The 20265-nt window shown below is 40.3% G+C and overlaps 1 protein-coding gene across 2 annotated transcripts in view; it reads right to left on the bottom strand.

The window, feature by feature from the left end:
- Positions 1-3448: 3448 nt before the first annotated feature.
- dve (SATB1_N and homeodomain domain-containing protein dve) overlaps positions 3449-20265 on the bottom strand; it is a 102055-nt gene continuing 85238 nt past the window's right edge. The window contains exons 3-10 of one of the 2 annotated variants that reach the window (XM_019061948.2): positions 13135-13317; positions 12402-12528; positions 11354-11456; positions 10758-10946; positions 10136-10255; positions 9400-9538; positions 7586-7860; positions 3449-5537 (exon numbers count right to left, since the gene is read on the bottom strand). In XM_019061948.2, coding sequence (XP_018917493.2) covers positions 5466-5537; positions 7586-7860; positions 9400-9538; positions 10136-10255; positions 10758-10946; positions 11354-11456; positions 12402-12528; positions 13135-13317 — 1208 coding nt within the window. In that variant the 3' untranslated portion in view covers positions 3449-5465. Of the gene's footprint in view, positions 5538-7585; positions 7861-9399; positions 9539-10135; positions 10256-10757; positions 10962-11353; positions 11457-12401; positions 12529-13134; positions 13318-20265 lie in introns of both variants that reach the window. The other variant, XM_019061947.2, reaches the window with a different exon arrangement.

Raw genomic sequence — 20265 nt, forward strand, 5'->3', positions numbered from 1 at the left:
GCCCATGGGCGGCAAGTAGGTAAATCCGGCCATTGTCATCTTCACATTTTACGTCATTGGATATAATTTTAATCGCACATATCGCGTGCATGGTACATCTATAAAAAGGAGGAGAGCCATACCACCGAAATATTTCGAAATTTAATTTCCTACACAGTGAGTTAAAAAAGTAAATCGGTTCAAAACCTTAAGTAATTTCCAAAAGTACTCGATTACGCCATTGGATAAAAATTCTTAGTTCTTGATCAGCTTCTGTTTTTGCCCTGCAACTTGTGAAGGGGAGATGTGGTCAAAGATCAATAATATTGTGTTGGTCAAAAGGTGCAAAATCCTTGGAATAAGAGGAAAATTACCTTCTTTCTGAAAAATTGCTGTTCGTGTTCATGGGGAATGATGCAGAATCTGTGGGCGCCTCTTCTCCTTTGCTCCAAAACTCGAGTATGGTAGTTTTGTTAAAAAAATGCCATAGTTAGGGTTGTAATAACCCAGGATTCGATTCGATTTTTTTAAAATTTGTATTGCTATCCCTGCAGCTCGCATAAAAATTACTGCGTAAAAAGTGGTGGGTGGGAGGGGAGTATGAATTCGGTATGATAGTCCGCTGAGGTAGAGAAGAAAGCGAAATTCAACCACCAAGGCCCGTGCTGCTGTGCTAAGGAAAAACTCCATAAGAGAATTTAAATGTTGCTGAATTTCTCGTCAGAAAAAAGTTTTTTAAAAGAAAGTTACCAATATTTTTCTTTGGAATTTTCGGATGTTTCAGATGAAAGTGCGAACAAAAATCTATTAAAAAAAACCGATGGAAAAACACGTGCGGATTTTCCCGAATAGTTGTGTTTTGTCAAAGGGAATTTGTCAACGGCTGAAGGTTCATACGGCGTTTTTCCTCAGCACGACAGTCTGCGTCACTGTGAAATCCCTACAACACCCGGAGGAATGATGGTGGTACAGAGGAGAGGGAGGAAAACTCGAGGAGCAACAGAAGAGAAGAGGAGGCGGGCTGAGACGAAACAGACAGAGCCGAAAAGAAAGTTAATGAAAACCATCTAGATGGAAAATTTTAAGAATCCTTATGACGGCGATCATTGCGTCGACTCAAATGACGATGGTTCAAGGAACAGATAGCGTGTAAGGATAATGAAGTAAATCCGATTTTTCCAATTAAAAATATCTTCCAGTCCTTGGTTCCTCTAATGCGCGCAGATATAATCTTCAGCCTTCCGTGGAATTCTTCAGGGGCGCTCAGTATGAGAAGTGAAGTGAATTAAGCCATACAATTTAGCGCGAAGTAGATCGAGAAAATGAATGCAGCTCAATCGCTTGCAAAATAATAATTTCTCGTCTCGGGACCCCTGGCCAAAAACTAAAAGTCTCATTTCTGAATCAGTTAACAGCGTTAGAATCATTAGTACCCCGGCAAAACGATTTCTGGTCTTACAGAAGGGATTGTGATTGGAAGCTGTTTTTCGCAGAAACACGGTGGGCGACTCAATGAAGATTATAGCAGCATTACAATTTGAAAGCTGCCAGTACTTTTTCTTTGTTTCTCTCGCCTCCTAGTTACTGTGCCTCCATTAATCATCCTTCGGTTCTCTGCGCCTGTTTATTTGTTTTGTCCTTATCCATCTTGGTAATGCATTCAGTATGATAAGAAAATGACAAAAAAATAAAATAGCGCCCAAAAGGAGATTTTATAAGATGTATTTTCCAATAAAAATTCAATGAGTGTAACTCTCGATACATACTTTGAGACTTGTTTCAGTTCCTATGAGAGATATGTTTAAACGATTTTAAGCATATTTGAATGCATACTGCTTTCTAAAAAAATTGAGCCAATTATTGTGATTAAGCGTTTTACACAACTTAATGAAGATGAGTCTTCCTTAATTCATGCACACATGTTCACATGAAATTTTAGAAATCTTCAGATTTCGTCGAAGTTAGGCACATCTTGTCGCTCAGCCGACAAAAGGGCGTAACTTCACATTGAGATGAGCCCGAAAAAGCTAGGAGTTGTATGGACGACAGGGCTCATTGCAAAATTTAGTTACACCCTTATGCCATGAGGGTGACGATCTGATTTCAATTCAACAGTTAGCGAAAGATTCCTGGCCCGCGAATATATTATGGTCACAGTATCCATCCTTACGAGCGTAAAAACACTAGGAAGAAGCTTGTAACTGAAGTCACGGGCTTAGATGCTTCACAATATTGATCATTTTATTAATTTAGTAATGTTTGATTACAGTTTTTGTTAGTTAAGAAAAATAGATTTTCGAGTGATTGATTTTATCCAGCGACAAGTTCTGAAGTAAAGTGGCACTGCTCTCTAAAATCTCCCCTTGCATTGAGGCTTTTGAGTACCTAGGCATATTGTTTTGTTCGAAGTTTATTCTAACGTGGAATGACATACCTATCGGGAAAGTTTAAGTAATTTGGTGAAAATGTAGTTAAGGTTCTTCCGTCTTCAGTATTATTTTCGAAACATTTACAATGAATCGGGCGCATTAAAAAGGAATCCGATTTTACATCTCCTAATTTTCTCCCATGTTTCATTTTTTAACAGAAAACTGAAGTGCCTGAATGCCTTGGGTACAATTTCTGTGAATTTACTCTGACTTATGAGGAATACACTCACAAAATGTTAAGTTGGTATGAGTTTTAGTTTTTTGTTTAAAAAGTAAAAAATCAGTGGAAATTAGGCAATGTCTGATGCAGTGGCGTGGCGTGAATTGCGATATATCGATTGTTCTGCCATTTAAACGTACGGTGAAGAATCGATTATTAAGGTGTTCGCTGCGAACACCCTGTTTATCGATCCTTTTCCATAGGTTTAAATGGCATAGCAATCGATATATCGCAATTCACGGCACGCCACTGGTCTGATGTAGTGAGGCTGTGTCCAGTTAAATCCGTTCAATTGAATTTCGGTGGAGGGAGCAGACCATCCTGATCCACCGATTGATAACTAATCGATGGAGGGATTTTAACATTTTTCCATCCGCTATAGGCAACTTTTCGCGAGTGGATTTGGTCGAAGTTTTTAACTTACTGCCAACCTTTGTTACAACAGACCGAAATTTCCTCCGGACGACAGTACAATCACAATATTTGGTTTTTATGCTGGCTGTAATGACGGCCACATCCAAAATCCTCGACCAACCTCCCGAGGGGAGTTGAAAAATGGATGCATGCAAACGTTGGCCAAAATTCATCAAGCAGCTGAGTTTAGTTCTCGACAGCATCAGAGCGTTTTTCTCCTTTGATTTGCAACCTTGCCGATATCTGGATGAAAAAGTCGTCCAAATCCACTAGAAAAAATTCGCCCTATGTGCTAAATCAGTGGTCCTGCATAGCTGAGCCTTAGAATGAACCTCAAAAAGAAGTTGTCGGAGCGGTGACGAGAATAGGGTACAGATTTGTGTAAAAAGTATGAGACGACACGAGGTTTGCATTCAAGATTTTAACACAGCTTCGTTTATTTATTCTAACAAAGAAATGGAACAACAAAATAACATTATGATACAAAATGAAGTAATAAAAATATTTTTTATTACAGGAACATAGAACAACATACAGTTAACACGAAATAACAGAGATGAGATCCTGGATGAAAATTAGCTGAACACTCGGCTAGCACCTACACCAATACCTGTTCCTGTTCGTCATCAAAAGCCATGCAGAATATACAAAAAATAAATAAGATATCGAACAATAAATAGATCAATAAATAAAAAAACTTAAAGGTAAGTAAGCAGTGTCGTGGCGTGCTTTGCCATATAATCGATTGATCTGCCATTTAAATCTATGGAAAAGGATCGATTATCAAGGTGTTCGCAACGAACACCTTGATAATCGATTCTTTACTACAGCTTCGAATGGAGAAATGTCGATAATCGATCCTTCACGCCACGCCACTGTAAGTAAGCATATCCTACGTGCCCAAGTATAGACACAGCTAGCCAAGACAACAGCGAATATTCCATACTTAAATCCAGCTATATTTGGTGCTTTTAAGACAAAAATACGATAAATATAGACGTAAATGTATTTACAGCATTTTAACGTTTTTAAATATTTTTTTCAATTGTTTTATTTGTAGTTTTACGATACTGTACATATACTGTTGGGAATCTCATCACAACATTAATTCTAAGAAAGTTATAACATGTATAATTACATTAAATAAGTGACTAATTGAAGTGACTATAATTTTTTTGTCTTCCTGACCAAATGCACAACTGTCTGACTTTGTGACATTGGAGACCAAAAAAGAGACTATTAAGGAAAAAACGAAGAAATGAGTCCGCCATAATTTTTTCTTGTGAATAAAGAACATTTATTCAATTGTAGAGAATCAGTAATTTTGACTAACGCAAGACAAATTTTGCCTTAACAATAATGGAATGCCTACTGAACAATTAGAAATTTTATGCCTAGTTAGGATTTACTTTATGGAATCAAATTTTACATTAGCGCTACCTATTTCAGTTTGACGACCAGGGAAAAGTAAGTAAAGCACATTAAGAATGAAAGAATGTATAATAATACGGCTGCTTTCATAGGAACGTTTGAGTAGCTGGATATTATTTTCCTCGTCAGCTACGTGATCGCTTCATCAGTTCTAGTATCTATCTTAATCAGTCTTATTTTGTTGCCTATTTCGAATCGAGGTCGATTGTGTATGATTATGAAGGGTCAAATTGTTGAGGTACAAATTTCTGGATAATTTTATATTTAATTACATTATTTTCTCTAAATCAGTGTACAATTTTCGTCTCTTGATAATTTTTGGAATTCTGGATCATAAACTGACAATAGGCAATAATGATTGGGAATGTTAGATACGTATTTGACGTGAATGACACTCATGATACTTTGTTTTTAATTTTGAGTTGTAAGAATGTCATATGCAGGTTCACAGTAGTATGAAGAAACAAGAACGAAGAAGTAGGGTAAAAAGGGTGGACAAAAAAATTCTCAGGAAATAAATTCTGACATTTACACCTCGGTGACGTATGACACATCCCCTTGATGATGAATTGTAAGTCTAATTACGAAAAAATAAGTGATTTTTCTGATGTTTTCATCAGTGTTCTTGAAATTCTTTGCTATCATGGCGTTTAAGCCATATTTATTTGCTAAAGCCAGCATAAGAATTAACTTGCTTCTATTCCACTCAGCATGACTCAGACATTCTTGAACTATACAACTTTTAGACTTCAATGTGTTCATAGTTATATTTGACATTAGTCAAATAGGCAGACGAGACAATACATCATTTACAAAAAAAAGAAGAAAAGAAAAAAATGGAGGGACGATGAAACAAAGAAAATAGCGTTAGAGCCACTTTATAAGATGCTACGGAAAAACATGAAATGATACATGCTGTCAGTTATCTCTACAGGTCGAGAAAATATCCTTTTCAGATTGAGGCCTGCGACACTAGCTGCCAAAAATAGTGCTTACACAAGAGGAAAATATACGCCCCGCAAGTTCGTTAAAGGTGAAGTTTTCGATATGTCTCCTGCTTTCAGCTAGAAAGAAGGAAGAACACAAGTCAGATTTTAAGAGGAACGCGCAATGGAGCTCTCTTGCGTGTAAGGGATTTCCGCTTCTAAGTACTTTGCCTTACGTAAAATTTTGCGTGAAACACGGCGGTGGTGCCATTGGTTTTCTCTGAAATCAACTCCAAAGCTTAAAAAATCCTCTCAAAATTGAGGCCGTAATGGAAAATCCACCTCTATATCAATCGATGCAAAGATGTGGAGCAAATATATCATAGAGTTGCCGTGTTTTTATTTTTGGAGTACCAAAAAAAGTAGCAACCTGGTATGTATTTCTTCACTATCTTTGCAAAGAGAGTTTGTCTTAAATAGAGGTGGACTCTTAGGGTCGCGTGGAATATTCCTTCCGATACGGTCGAAACTTTAGGAGCTTTTTTTGAGCTTTGAAGTTACTTTCAGAGAAAAACCAGGGGCACTATCGTTTTTCTCGCAAAATTTTACGTGAGAAAAAGTATTTACATCCGAATCTTTTACGCATTCAAGAGCTCCATTCAAAGAATTTTAACAAATTGCAAAGATTACGATCGGAAACTAAAAAAGCACTCTCTAATTCATGTATAATTCAATGCAAAAAACAATAAGAATGAAAGTCGACTCGAAACAATATTTTGTTGTCTGCAAGTGTGTATGGCGACGTAGCTTAATATAATGTACAAGCCAAAAACTTAGAATTCATTCGGCAGTATTTTCTTAATGTTTGACGGATACTACACGCATGACATTAGGCGAAAGATCACCTTGGAAAAAAGGGGTCGTAACTGGCGATTTTGGAAAAAAAAGAAAGAAAAAAATTCGTTAAAAGGAGGGTGACGGTGTGCTCCAGAAAGCTGCATAAGAAACAATGTAAGAGTGTGCACGCCTTCCCTTTGGAGAAATTGAAAAGCGGGATTTTACATTCTGTCAAACGGAACTATGTGCGAACTGAATGCGGTACTCATGATCCGTTGTAATGGGAAAAGAGCCTCGTGGCCAGGGCTCATGAGTTAAAGCCGACAACGGAGACGCCTTCGTTGCCGCTGACGTCTCTGGCGCTTTATAATTCCTATTTATTCTTACGGTCCTTAACACTAACGAGCACACCCCTTATTTCCCACCTGCCACTGGTTTCGTTTGGCAGAAGTACGTCCAACCCTGGAGTTCCGTTCGCGAGGCGTTTTACTGAGGGATAGAGGGTAGGGGGCTCCCTAAGTCTCGATCCACCAGGTACTTCCACTCAATCATTACACCTTGACCATGGTGCTCAATGGAGATGTTGCATGTGTGAGGAATTTGCGATTTGACTGTTGTTTCTGATGTAAAAGTTCGCGAGAAACACGATGGTGCCACTGGTTTTCTCTGAAATCAACTCCCAAGCTCAAAAAAAGCTCTCAAGTTGAAGCCAAAATGGAGGGGATATCCCACGCTATCCTAAGAGTCCACTTCTACATCAAAACCAACACTCCATGCAAAGATAGGGAGCAAATACATTGACAGGGCTGCCACTTCATTTGGGGACTCCAAAACTGAAAACACGGCAACCCTGCTAATGTATTTGCTCCCTATCTTTGCATGGATAGTTTGTCTTGATGGTGAGGTGGAGTCTCAGGGTAAGGTGGGATATCCCCTCCATTTAGGCCTCAATTTGAGAGCTTTTTTTGAGCTTGGGAGATAATTTCAGAGAAAACCAGTCGCACCTAGAGTCCCTTTATACTGAGAGTCAAGACAATTCGGCTCATGGATGTCACAAACGGGAATAAAGATTACAGAAATTGAACGTTTTTCTTAATCTTTGATCGGCTCATTCTCAAATGCCTTTCTCCGTTCCTCCTCTCATTCCGTTTGTTCCTTGCCGAACCCGTAATTCCCTGGTCCATTCCAGATTATAATCTTTGCAATTGGTGAAAATGTTATCTGTATTCCCGTTTGTGACACTGTGGAGGCCTAAAATACGGGAACCAATCAAAAATGGATTCAAATTGTCTTGACTCTCAGTATAAAGGGACTCTAGCGAAACTTGGTGTTCAATAGGCTTCACTTACCGGAGAGCGGGAGCGGGATCGCGAGCGGGAACGCGCGGATTCGTGGGGGGAGGAGGCGTGGAGTCGCTGGCTCTGGCTCCGGTCCTGCCTCTCCTGCCGCTCCTGGCGCTCCTGCTTGACGGTGAGCGAGAGGGGCGCCGACTGCGACGACAGGCGGCTCTCCTCGTCGTCATCCCGACTATCTGGACTCGTCGCCGCCTTGCTCATCATCCCCGTGTCGCTCGGGCTCTGACTGTTGCTATGGTACCCGTTTATTGGGAAGTGACAATGCAGACCTGGAACGGACAAACAAAGCAATCGGTCACAAAAGCACCTCGCAGAATCAGGTCTGTCCACTGGGCTCATTTTGAAATTCATAAACAAAGCGATAGATAAAGGAGACATAGGGAGTATGGAGCGATCCTATTGGTTGAAATGGGTGGTTCCTACAGTCTGAGGGAGAAAATGATGGACTAACTGTGGGATTTCTCGTGGGTTGCTGTTAGTTGGTCTATTACCTACTCCCTGTGTCCATTGCAAACACCTGCTTCCACCAATAGGATCCCTCCGTATCCCTTTTGTAGTCTTTGTCTATAGCTTCATCTATCAATTTCAACAATCAACCCGCAGGTCTTCCCAGGGTGAGGGGAGTGTGGACACCGAAAGACCAATTTATGACTCACGTGGCCATTTAATACCAGGGGTCGTACATAAATTGTGCGAAACACTCAAGAGGATTAAAGAGGCTCGGGCTATCGTAAGAACGCTTGAAAACTCTGTAGTCTGATCGTTGAAATTGATAGACAAAAAAGCCGAAGGGGAAATTGGGCCATCTTACTGGTGGGAGCGGGTGGTTGCAGTGGACAAAAAGGGTAAGCAATAGACTAACTAACGGCAACCTACGAGAGACCCATAGTTAGTCCATTTTTTTCGGCCTTTGTCAATAAAAAGCATCTGTATCAACCAATAGGTACCATCGTTTCATTTAATTTTTGCCTTTGTCTTCCTCTTCTTCTTCTTCTATTTTTGGTTTATTTCATTTATTTCCATGAATATGATCAGGATGCGTCTCTTCTATCCTTTCATGAATCCTTTGAGTGAGACAGAGATTAAGGGTCTTCACGACGATAAGACTCAGAGTAGTGTGCAGAGGCGACAATATTGAGTCCAGATAATCGAGATGCCGTAGAGGATGAGTTCTCTGTCTTATAATCCGGTAAATATTCGGGTATCTCTTTTTGCAAAAATTCGGATTATTTTTAAGAAAATCTCAAGCTCTGAGCACATTAATATTTCTGATATGTATTTTCAATGAAGGGTAGATCTGTGAAAGGAACTGGAAAGTATGTGCCCTTTCTCACTTTCTACTGCTCGGGAGAGCTTCAAAGCAGTGGCGGGGCGTGAATAATCGATCATCGATATTTCTCCATTTGAAACTGCGGTAAAGAATCGATTATAAGGTGTTCGTTGCGAATACCCTGTCTATCGATCCTCTTCCATAGCTTTAAATGGTAGATCAATCAATGCACCGCAAAGCACACCACAACATCGATCAAAGAATGTAGTCAAGTTCTTCGTAACTTTTTAAAATGATTTCTATAGTTCTGCATGCTATACTCGCGATGAATGGCTGAGAACAGCTTCTTTGGCTCCTCAAACAATTCAGCAGTGTGGAGAGTTAGGAACGGATGAGGGCGGTTTTTGAAACGCTCGCAGGATCAGTCGTGTATGCACGTTAAAAGTTGTATGATCTCCATTAAGACCGAAAAAAGACACGACTCATTTCCGTGACCATTACTTATCAGTTTATCACTAGAAAATTTGGATAACCATACCTGAGGATAGATTCCGGACCTCTGCCCTTTTTTGAGCTGCTCGCGCATTCTTGAACCAGTACACGACGTTGTTGATGTCCAAAGGTTTGCGACCTCTTCTTGAGTCCAAGCTATTGAGTTCCATCACATACTGTTGAATCTGCAGAAGCGAGAAAATTTCTTATAAAATTGAAAGAATTTAAGTGGCGAAAAAAATTTAATCGATTGAAGATAACAAATTGTTTCCTTCGTAATGCAAAGTTGTTGTGTGAAGGACTCATTTATCACTTGAAAATCCATATAATCCACGTAAATTTTAATGGAAATTTAGAATTCAATGAATGAAGTCTCGTATATATTTACGTGATTACTCACTTGATTGTTCATTATAACTTTTATCAATCTTCAAATAAACAACTCCTTTCCGAACTTAAATCAAGTTCTGCGTGAAAATGGAATTGTTTCCGCCATCTTACAATCTCAAGAGATTTAATTTCATTTGTTGTTTACATCGCTCACTTATGAAGTGATAGAACGGAAAAGATTAAATAAATTTTCATAATATATTTGATGCTTCTATTTCTATTAAAAATTTAGATTTAAATATAATCAGCCCAAGACAAATCTATTTATGCTAGACTTCAACAGGTCCTGGTAATAGTATGAACGGGTAATGGTGTTTGATTTGAAGTTCATCTAAAAAAGTCGGAACTATTCTTCCACTGAACATTGATCAATTCAAAAAATTTGACTTTACCTGTTGTCTACTTGGATGCTGATTTTCAATGAACCATCTCTGAAGCTTTGGTAGTTCTAATTCTGGATCGAAACTTGTCCGCATTCTAGTTTTCTGCGTCCGGTATTGACTTTCAACCGTCTGAAACGCATAACAATATTAGAATGTTATTAAAAAAAACACTTTCTAAGCAACAAATATGTAGCAAGTATTATGGCTTTTCGTAAATCAGATTAATTGTCCTGTGGAAGCATCAGACGCAGCTTTCATTAGCTTCTTCAAAATTTACTTTGCGCTCTTTAAAATCTTTATGAAGTCAAATTGTTTGTTTCGATAAAATTTGCGAGACGCGTTCAGTATCTATGAAAAATAAGTGATATAATTTAAAAAAATCTTCTCATTTTCAAAGCTCCAACGTATTATTGATTTCGTTATCGAACATTAACGTTTCATTTTAAGTACTTATTTTTTGCAGTTTGAACATCGTTCACAAGATCGGTCCTCGATTGGAATTTCTGTCCCTGCAATTATGTACAACCTAATGCACGTAATAATGAGGTAAGGTCTAGCTTTTTTACACTATAAAATAAAATATATCCAGAGAATTATTTAGAGATTATTTTTAATCCGCACAATGATGTACCTGGAGAACGGGATGAACTCGATCATCTGGAGTTTTATCGACGGGTTTCTCAAAGGTCGGTGGTGACTGATGAAAAACTGGCATCTTTGGAGGTTTGGGTATTTGCATATACCACCATGCATCAAATTTGCGCCGGATTTCTTCGGAGGGCTCGCCCAAAGCCAAAGAGCTGCACTGACTTCGTACCAGCTGTGACAAAGTTAGCTACAAATTAAAGATAACGATCGTAAGAATTTTACAGTTAAAGCAACTAACTTCCGATACTTCAATACACTTACTTTGGACATATTTGGAACGAAAACACCCCTCTGATTGATCGCAAATATGCCAGAAGGGCAAATGCATTTTCAATTGTATTCGTCTCTATACAAGATCACTCAGAACTTCTCATAATATTTTCATGAGGAAAAAATTACTCCTTAAAAGAGTGCTCTTGCCAATCCTAAACATACACTTAAATTTACGTCACATGAAGGTTACACGTTAAGGTTTTGGGCCAAAAGGTATAATCGAAAAAAAAGGGGGCGGCGCAGGATCACTTTGTATGCAAAATAATTTAAGACCATCATGAAATATCTAAAAGATGTGAGACTCACCTCATCAAGGGGACAACCAGACAGTATGAGATGATTGTGCGATTGCATTAACAGCAATCGTAAAAGCTTATCTTTCATTTCGGTGATGACATCAGGCCGAGATCTGTAAGAGGCAGAAGTAGAAAAGTGAGTCAATGTATCCTGAATATTCGGAACGTTGAGAATAAACTATGGAGCACATTGAAGAGATTGGCTCATGATGATCGAGTGCATTTTAATTATTTCTAAGTTACGTACATTTAATAACAAATGTGTTTCAGCATGCAGCCTAGGCAAGTAATATTCAGGGAAAAGTGAAAGTTTATTGAGATTTCCCTTAAAAAGCAGCTTTTCTCAGGTAGAAAACGAGTAGTAAGAGCCAACTGAAACTTTATTGAAAAAGTAAAGACCATTACAGTAGACTCTGGATTATCCGGATTAATTGGTGCCGGGCCCGATCCGGATGAAAAAGAAATCCGGATAATAATAGTAAACACAAACACCACCAACCAACACCAGATTATTCTTATTATGTATACATCATGTACATACCAACACGAATTTAAAAGGTTAACGCCAAACTGAACGACTCAATGGTGATTGTGAATGGTAGCCGACAACGATAAAATAATACAACGATTAAAGCGCGCAATGCGTGAAAAATTCATACAGTCTTGTAGCCGCTAATGTGCGATTTAGGCTAACTAACCGACTGCACTGCGTTTGGCGTAATGCGAGAAGTATTTATGCAATCTAGTAGGCGCTAATGCGTTCCACGCCGACCTCACTGTTTGGCGCAATGCGTGAAGTATTCCTTCAGCCTTGCAGGCGCCAATATGCCTTGCGACCGCTTCTCCGCGGATCCGCTCACTTATCGGAATGCGTACGTAGTTACATGGTTGCAAAATCGATTCGGATAATCCAGAGTCCGGATAATACGAAGCCGGATAATCCAGAGTCTACTGTACAATGTGGCTCATTGTTCGTAAAAAGCTAAAACCGCGTCGATAAATAAATAAAGTATCGAATGACTATATGAAAACAGATATGAGAATAAACAAATTATTACCGGAAAATCTGTATTTTAAGTGTTGCTACAGTTGTGAGTTCGCCCAAAATATCGCCAACAGTAACTTGTGGGTTGTCCGATATTTTATCAAAACTCAACGGTTTCCAATTTTTTATCACGACAGAACCTGTTGAACAATACATGCGATCAGTGATGAGATCAGAAAATTTACATTGGTCCGATGCGGAAAGGGATTAATATCCACAAGTATTCATTTTTTTCCTGGTGTCACTTACTTATTTGGACGTATTTCTGCCAAACGGAAATATGTGCATTGTGAGGTGAGCCCTGTCATGCATATATCTTTATGGGTCTCGGGGCTCATGTCTTAATGCACATAGCTTCGTTTGGCAGAAATATGTCCATTTTTGATGTGAAAAAATGTTAAAAATATAATAGGTGCGCGAGTATGCTTAACTACAGTGCCAGGTATTTTATATGTAGATCGTTGGTTTCTGCATTTAAAAAAAGGTTTCGATCAGAAATTAAGTACACGTCCAACTATCAATTTTATTTTTATTTCTTTGGCAAAATTGAAGCATGGTAGGAGGATTATACGTAGACTTTACAATTATTAGCGACCTAAAAACTTTTAAGTTGTGATGCGCAATAATATTTATCAAAGGTGTACCATAATTCTTTGCAGTTGACGTGCTTGGATTTTGACCATAACTAAAATTATTGTTTTTCACTATGATTATGGGCTGTCATAAAGTAAAGTTGTTTAATTTACCTTTTGCTGCAGCTGCGTTTTCCCTAGAGTAACCTAACCTATGCAGTGCCACTTGGACTAAATCACAGAAAACCGTATTGGCGGGGATGATGACATAACTATCGGTCTCCACTTGTCCTTCTGTTTTCCATGACTGAAGAGAGCTGATTATTTCAACCACACAATGAACTGGTAAGGATTTTCCTGAAACATAGGGGGAAAAAATCATAAGTTTATGACTCTTTTATTTTAAGTCACGAGTTCGTTATTCTGAGTTCATATTGTAATGATATTGAAATGAGCCGCAAGAAATAGTCCCTGAGTGTAAAAAACATGAAAGAATAGAATAAATGCAAATACATTTTTGGATTTTCATTACGATGTAAATTATCATTAACTAGACTGTACCGGAACCAAAATCTTCTCTCCAACTGAATGACCGATTACAATGGTAGCTGCTCATAACGAAATCTCACGGGTTGGAGGGAGTATTTCACTAGCGGCAATTTCCCATCACAATCAGGTCCAACATGATCACGCATGAACATGTACCATGTACATTGTACATGCATTCCATAGAGCAAATCCAAGGAAAATCTGTAAAAAATTTCCGCTGAGAGTTTTTTTCCACAAAAAGCAGATTGCATCCTGACCAAGATTCACTTTTTCTCATTTGCATAGTGCACAGTGCATAGCACATAGTGCATAGTGCAATTGAATCAGTGAGAACGAAAACACACCAACTCGATAGCTCGAACATGTTACATTTTCATTGAAGACAGTCAGTTTTTATAAAGGTCATTTGAAGTTAGCGCATCTGTTCCATCTTGGACCTTTAAAATGTCCTGTAGTACTTGTCTTTCGGCACCAAAAATCTTTTTCATGGACTGAATTCTTCATCCACTGTGCAGTTTTGTGTATGTCTTGATTATTTGCATTTTTCCGAGTTTGTGTGTTTTCGTTCTCACTGATTCAATTACGTCCTTTCGTCTCGGAGACGACCAATAGAGCCGAGCTGGCTTCGAAAACCTATGACCTTAACTTTGCCATTCATTCATCCAGCAATAATTATGACTGGACTACTGTTATAACTAACTACCACAACGAATCGATCCGCGTCCAGTCTTTCAGCCGCAACTTACAAACCGTTGCCAACTTTTCACAATTCAAATGATTTTAATATATGAACAAAAAGCTTTGATATCTGCTGTTGCAACGCGGCGCGGTTGGGATATTTGCAGATTACCGAGCCGCGGCGGGAAATGATAAATTGGCGGCACGGCGCTCTGAAAGACGAGCGGAAATTAAATGAAAAAAATGGAAAAAAACAACGAGAAAGTGTTAAGTGCCCGACTCGGTGCCATTGAATTTCGGTGAACGGAGGAAGTCCCCGCGATAAGTCCGCAAGGGTGTCCGAGTGGATGCTCACTGACCACAACTGAATAATCATATTGTGTTGTCGGTGAACTATCCGTCCCGTCATCCGATCGCCGTGCTACGACATTGTGCATAAAGGAAACAGCCGCGCCCCGTCCAGCGACCAATTAAGTTTTTCCGCAAAAAAAACTTCCTTCACTGCACGCTCCTTGACCTGCCATCTCAATTCTTTCACTACAGAAGGAAAGGAGTGCATTTTGCAAAAAGGAACCAGGAGGATTGCAATGATGCTAAAATTGTGCAACTTCATCTTTTCCAATAAAATTACGGGTATTGTGAAAAAGTATGAAATTTAGATGGTAATTTATGTTTTAAATTTACAGTTTTTAGCGAGTAAAATAGAAACTATTAATAGATAATCAGGTTGTTCCTCCAAGACAAAAGAAGTTGCACAATCTTAGCAACAATGCAATGCTCGTGGTTCCTTTTTTGCAAAATGCAATCCAAGTTTGCTGCTCTCTGATTGGTCGGCGGGTTTTAGACTATCATGGAGCCCCAAAAGTTGGCCCAATGTAAACAATCATTTAAGGTTAGGTTGTGGAGGTTAGGTCCATAAGGAACCTCCTAAAACATACAAGCCGCATGAGGAGACGAAGAAAATTCATCTTCATGCAAGTACATGCGTTTGTTGAAAACCCGAGGTATCAAAACGCCTTCACTAATTTGCATAGGCAACACGGACATCCTAAGAGTTCGAATAGTTGCATCCAGGAATTGCGGAATTTTATTGCGACATAATGGAATAAAACGTAACTTGAGGTACTAGTATTTCATTACATCCTCTGTAAATAATATAATTATGAATGATTAAGTAATTCTATGGTAATTATTAGGTAACAAATGATCGAACGAATTGATTTTAATCCTCGTCGGAGACGAATCTTTTGTTATGAAAATCTGAAAACCACAACAGGATTCTCTCTAAAAAAGAAATAATTACGTTTAGCAAGAATAGCCCCAACATAATGGTTCGCTGCCAAAATTGAGCACTTTATCTTGAAAAACAACCAGGATATTCTATTTACCCGGCAAGTTTTTTATATTCACCACAAGAAAAATAAAAAAAAAATGATTCTGAAGCTGTCTTTCTGATGCAACTTCCGAAATTTTTTTCTCTTTAACTTTTCTTACCAAAGAGAGAGAGCTGTGCATTCTCATCGACATTATAGTGCTCCTCATTTGTCCAACTATGATGGAAAGTTAGTTTGAAAAGCCTCGGAGGACGTAGACTTTTGCACGTTCACCATCGAACTGCTCGCTACATTTAGAAGCTCGTAACAGCTCATGGAAGGAATGAACTGATATAGTTACACGCGATCTTCCTATTTTAGTTAGCTCATAAAAAAAACACCTTAGGTCTGCGATTAAATGGTGATTTTCGAACGAAGGCGTTTATGCTACGGAGAGGAGGGTGAGAAAAATTTTCGATAGGCGATCATTTATGTGAGACTTCCGCGAGAGTGCAAAATCAATTTGCTGGAACCGGGCCTGATCTTCATTGCCTGCGGGGATGAGTCTGACATGAGCGGACGACAGGGGGACGCGAGAGGGAGAGAGACCTCAAATGAGAGAGGATCATTAGGAAATGAGTTTATTTAAGAGGACGCGGGTGCAGCACGCCTTTTGATAAATAAAAATAAATATGTAGTGCGAGGGAAAACGAGAAGGAACCGAATTGTGATAAGAGGCGAGCATTTAAGAGGAAATGGAATTATCGAAACGGTTTCATTGAATTTAATGTCGCCGAGTAAAGCTCGCCGAGTTAAAAGCCGGCAGAAAAAGCGGCGGAGAGGGAGGACGATGAGGCGTATGGTTAGCGCTGCCAGAGGAGGCGGAACGGAGATAGAGAGACTCGCAAATAACGCGGGAAGTGGAGAAAAATACGGACAGGAGCTAGACTTTAGTTGCTAAAAAGCCCGAGAGAAGAAATGTATTTAAGCAAATAAAGCTGCAGTTATCGAAGACGATCGGCGAACAAGTGACAGGAGAACCTCTTCATTTCCTGCCGCTTGTCACTCGGCGGCGACGGGGCTGGGGGACGCGGGGCTCGCCCGGGGCGGGGGCGGGGGGTGGGCCGATAACGCCGTGGCTTTGTCACAAGTTGAACAAAAATGAGACTCATTGCCAACTTTTAATAAGGAGATAGTGTCAGTGGTGCGCCTTTATCGGTGGGAAGCTGTCACTTCGACTCCTGCCCGGGCCTCGGCTGGCGCTACACCCGCGCCGATACTATTGCCACCTAATCACGGTATTATTGCCGCGCACTCCTCCTTGGCAGATTCTTTCGCTCACAATTACTCCGCTCAGCCTCTCCAGATATGACACCCGAGATGAGTCTCCAACTTCCGCGGCCCGTCACGCCAGCGGCACCGTCGCTGCGTCTCCCAAATTAATAGCTTCGCCCGAATCAAACCCCCGCACATCCCTCAAATTATCGCCAACACACCAACCGTTATCATCCTCCGCGGTTTGTTTTCCCGAGTCCCGGTCCGTAACTTCGCGACCGGGTTCTTTCCTGCCGAACTTCTTCTCGCCGACTGTCAGGCGTTAATTTTAAGTTTGTTAATTCATCATTAAGACCTCCGCCCAAGGCGAGGGCGGAGACAATAGATGAGGTTGTTGCGCCTATTCCAATCGCGGCTTGGAACTGCATCCGCGAGGTGCCAGTAATGTGGAGAGCAATCGCGCTCTTGGCTCATACCAAAATAAACTAACATAACTTCATGCACAAATTCTCTCTCAAAAAAAGTAAACTTTATACTCGTACAATTCGTCAGTCTGTATCTTGGATATAAGTTGTCAGATAGCGCTTGGTGATACATTGAGCCTCTTTGTCACATACACCAAGTTTTACGTCGATTTATCTTGACATACCCTTCAAAAAACATTCAAAGTTCATGCCTTTAGATAAAAAAAGGGCCTCAAAGGTTAAAAATATTGGGCAGATCATTTTCATCGAGTATCCACATACAATTTTTAAAAATGTATCGCACATCTTCATACTTTTATACTTTCCTCTCACTGCTTCATCCTACCGCGTGCGCGAACGATGAAATCGTGATCGACGTTTCGCGAGCAGTAGTCGCCGCTTGCGCGCTTGCGCGAGGAAAATTTCGCCTTCAATCGACAGGGTAGGCCAAAGCGGGCACACCCGAGCTGGAATAGTGGTATGTCGTTAATCATGTTTTATTTCGGATGTTTTGCATGAGATCCAGAGCAGGCGTTCTGTGTATGTTGTTAGGATTGATAACCTCGAGTCTTGAGCGTTTCATGACAACGCAAGGCGGTGGACTAGAGCTTTTTGTGGGAGCGCGCGGTGGACTATCTCAACACCTCTCGGCTGGCTCGATGGCCGAGGTTCTTAATCGGATCATCGGACGGTAATCTGGTTGAGCCGAGAAAGCAGAACTCAAGGAACTTAAGATTTAAGGGACTGTTGCAGGGAAGGAGGGCGCCGTTCACCTAACAGGGATACCAGAGGAGGGCGCGGGGGCGGGGGAGGGTCGGTAAGCACCCAGAAAGAGGAATCTCATTAAGCCAGTGACGACGAGACGACGACGGACGGCGACCGAAAGGAGGTCAACGAGAGAATAGGGTCTGGTCAGCTAAAGGAAAAGAACTAGGGCCGCGGGAATGCGAATCGAACAAGGTCGAGGGAGGGGCGCGGGGTGGGCGAGAGGGAAATCCGTCTTAGGAAGGAAATACGGAAATACGCCGTACAGAATCAAAGAGCTAAATAAGATTCGGTGAATGGCTTCTTCTAAAATCCTTAACTAACAAGATTAAACTTAGCGAATATTCTTGCATACGTAATAATAAGTTGGAAACCTTTCAGCTAAGACTGTGCCCGCCGATATAAACAAACACTGGATCAGGGCGGAAAGCCGAGGCCGGCACCGCACCACCACACCGCCGCGCTAAGGAAGAACGCCGTATGAACCTTCAGGCGTTGCCAAATTGCCCCCGATAAAACATGTATTTTTGAAGACAAATATGCGTATTTTTCCTTCAAATTTTCAGACGTTTTAGATAAAATTGCGAAAAAAATTGTCTGAGAAAATCGGAGCAAAATATTCACGATTTTCCCAGTAAATTAAATGTTAATCGAAGGAAATATGGCAACGTCTGAATGCTCATACGGCGTTTTTCCTTAGCACGGCAGCGCACCGCGCCGCCACCGGCACCGGCCAACACTCAACGCTCGACGCTCACCCGCTACCCGGATTTTATTAGAATCGACGCTCAACTTAACACCTGGATTAAAACTACCGCCATTTTGGATGTAGCCGGTGCGGTCAGCGGAGACTCCCCGGGTATTAACTGGACTTAGCTCGCTAACCTCTTGGTCCGCCAAGCCGCTTTACAGATATTCCTTTTATAACCTTGCAAATCCTCCTTTGCTCCGAATCCTTCTCCCTACCCTGCCCATTACAGCACAGTCCGCCCTCGCCACTAGTGCCCTTTAAGTTCTCTCTTGCCCACCTTCCTTGATTTACCTCCTTTCCTCGCGTCTCCCCTGTTTAATACGCACTTTCTTCGCTTCCCGTGCTTTCATACATTTTCACGTCCCGATCAATAATCGTCAAATTGATTTTGCTCTTTGGTCGCAGCTGGTTCCGATAATTCCGGCATCCCGCTCTGTATCAGCTCCTGCCTTACAAACTTCAAACCTAGTTAGCAATCCTCATACTGGAAAATTCAACATGCCTAGACTGCTTGGTAAAGACCCACACTATACCGAAATATTGCCAATTATTTCTTTCGTAATATTAAATTTTTTTCTAGGTTTTTTTTTTTTTTTTTTTTTTTTTTTTTTAAAAAGACAATCAATTAGTTTACCATTAAACCCAAGAAAAAATTCTTGAAAAAAAGCTGAATTTTCCCTGAAACTTCAATTTGAAGTTCATTTTTTGACTTAGGGCAAGTTGTTTATTTGCTCAATAAAAAAATGTTAATAATAATTTTGAGAGGAGACGTGTAGAAGTTCTGCTGTGCAAGTATTTGAGAAAAAGGAATGGAAAGTAAACTTTTCAGATGGTCAAGGTCTGATGGAAGTGAAATTTTTACCAAAATTACCAAATTTTAGGGGAAGAGATGAATGAATTCGATAGGGATATTATTGAGTCGGCGAGGTAAAGGAGTGCTACCGGGGAGCATTACGGAAATCAGATTAATTTGTATTAATGAAATTTGAGCAATTTCGCAGATATCAGAAAGCTTAAGCTCGGCGGAAAAGCAAGGTTTTATATTAATTAAGCCGGGCTTAGATCGAATGAAAAAGCCGCGGGGCTCTCAGAAGACGTGGGGATGCAAGGGCAAAGGATGAAAAATGATAATATTTTCAAAGCGGTAATTTGCCCATCTCACTTTGGTGGGGTTCCTCGAGCACGAAAGTTGAGTTGCAAAATAAGAAAGTTAGGTTTTTCACGACGGCCACGAAACAAATAGGAGGTTGCAAAGGGATGAGGTGCAGGAGGGGGCCGGGGTGGGAGGGGGGAGGGGGTGGAGGTCTACGAGAAAAAGTGTAGGCAAACGAGAGACGAACGGAGAGAAGTACGTTTCCATTAACTCCGCTTACAACTTAAAACAAGCTGAACAATACTTAAGCCGATTATTTGGTATTCTTGCAAGAAAAAGAGAGGAGGTGAATGTTAGCTTAATTTAGAATAATCAAAACTTTTCAGCCGATTAAGAAAAAACAATGGCCCCTACTTG

The sequence above is a fragment of the Bemisia tabaci genome, chromosome 3 (assembly GCF_918797505.1).
Source record: "Bemisia tabaci chromosome 3, PGI_BMITA_v3".
Lineage (NCBI taxonomy): Eukaryota > Metazoa > Arthropoda > Insecta > Hemiptera > Aleyrodidae > Bemisia > Bemisia tabaci.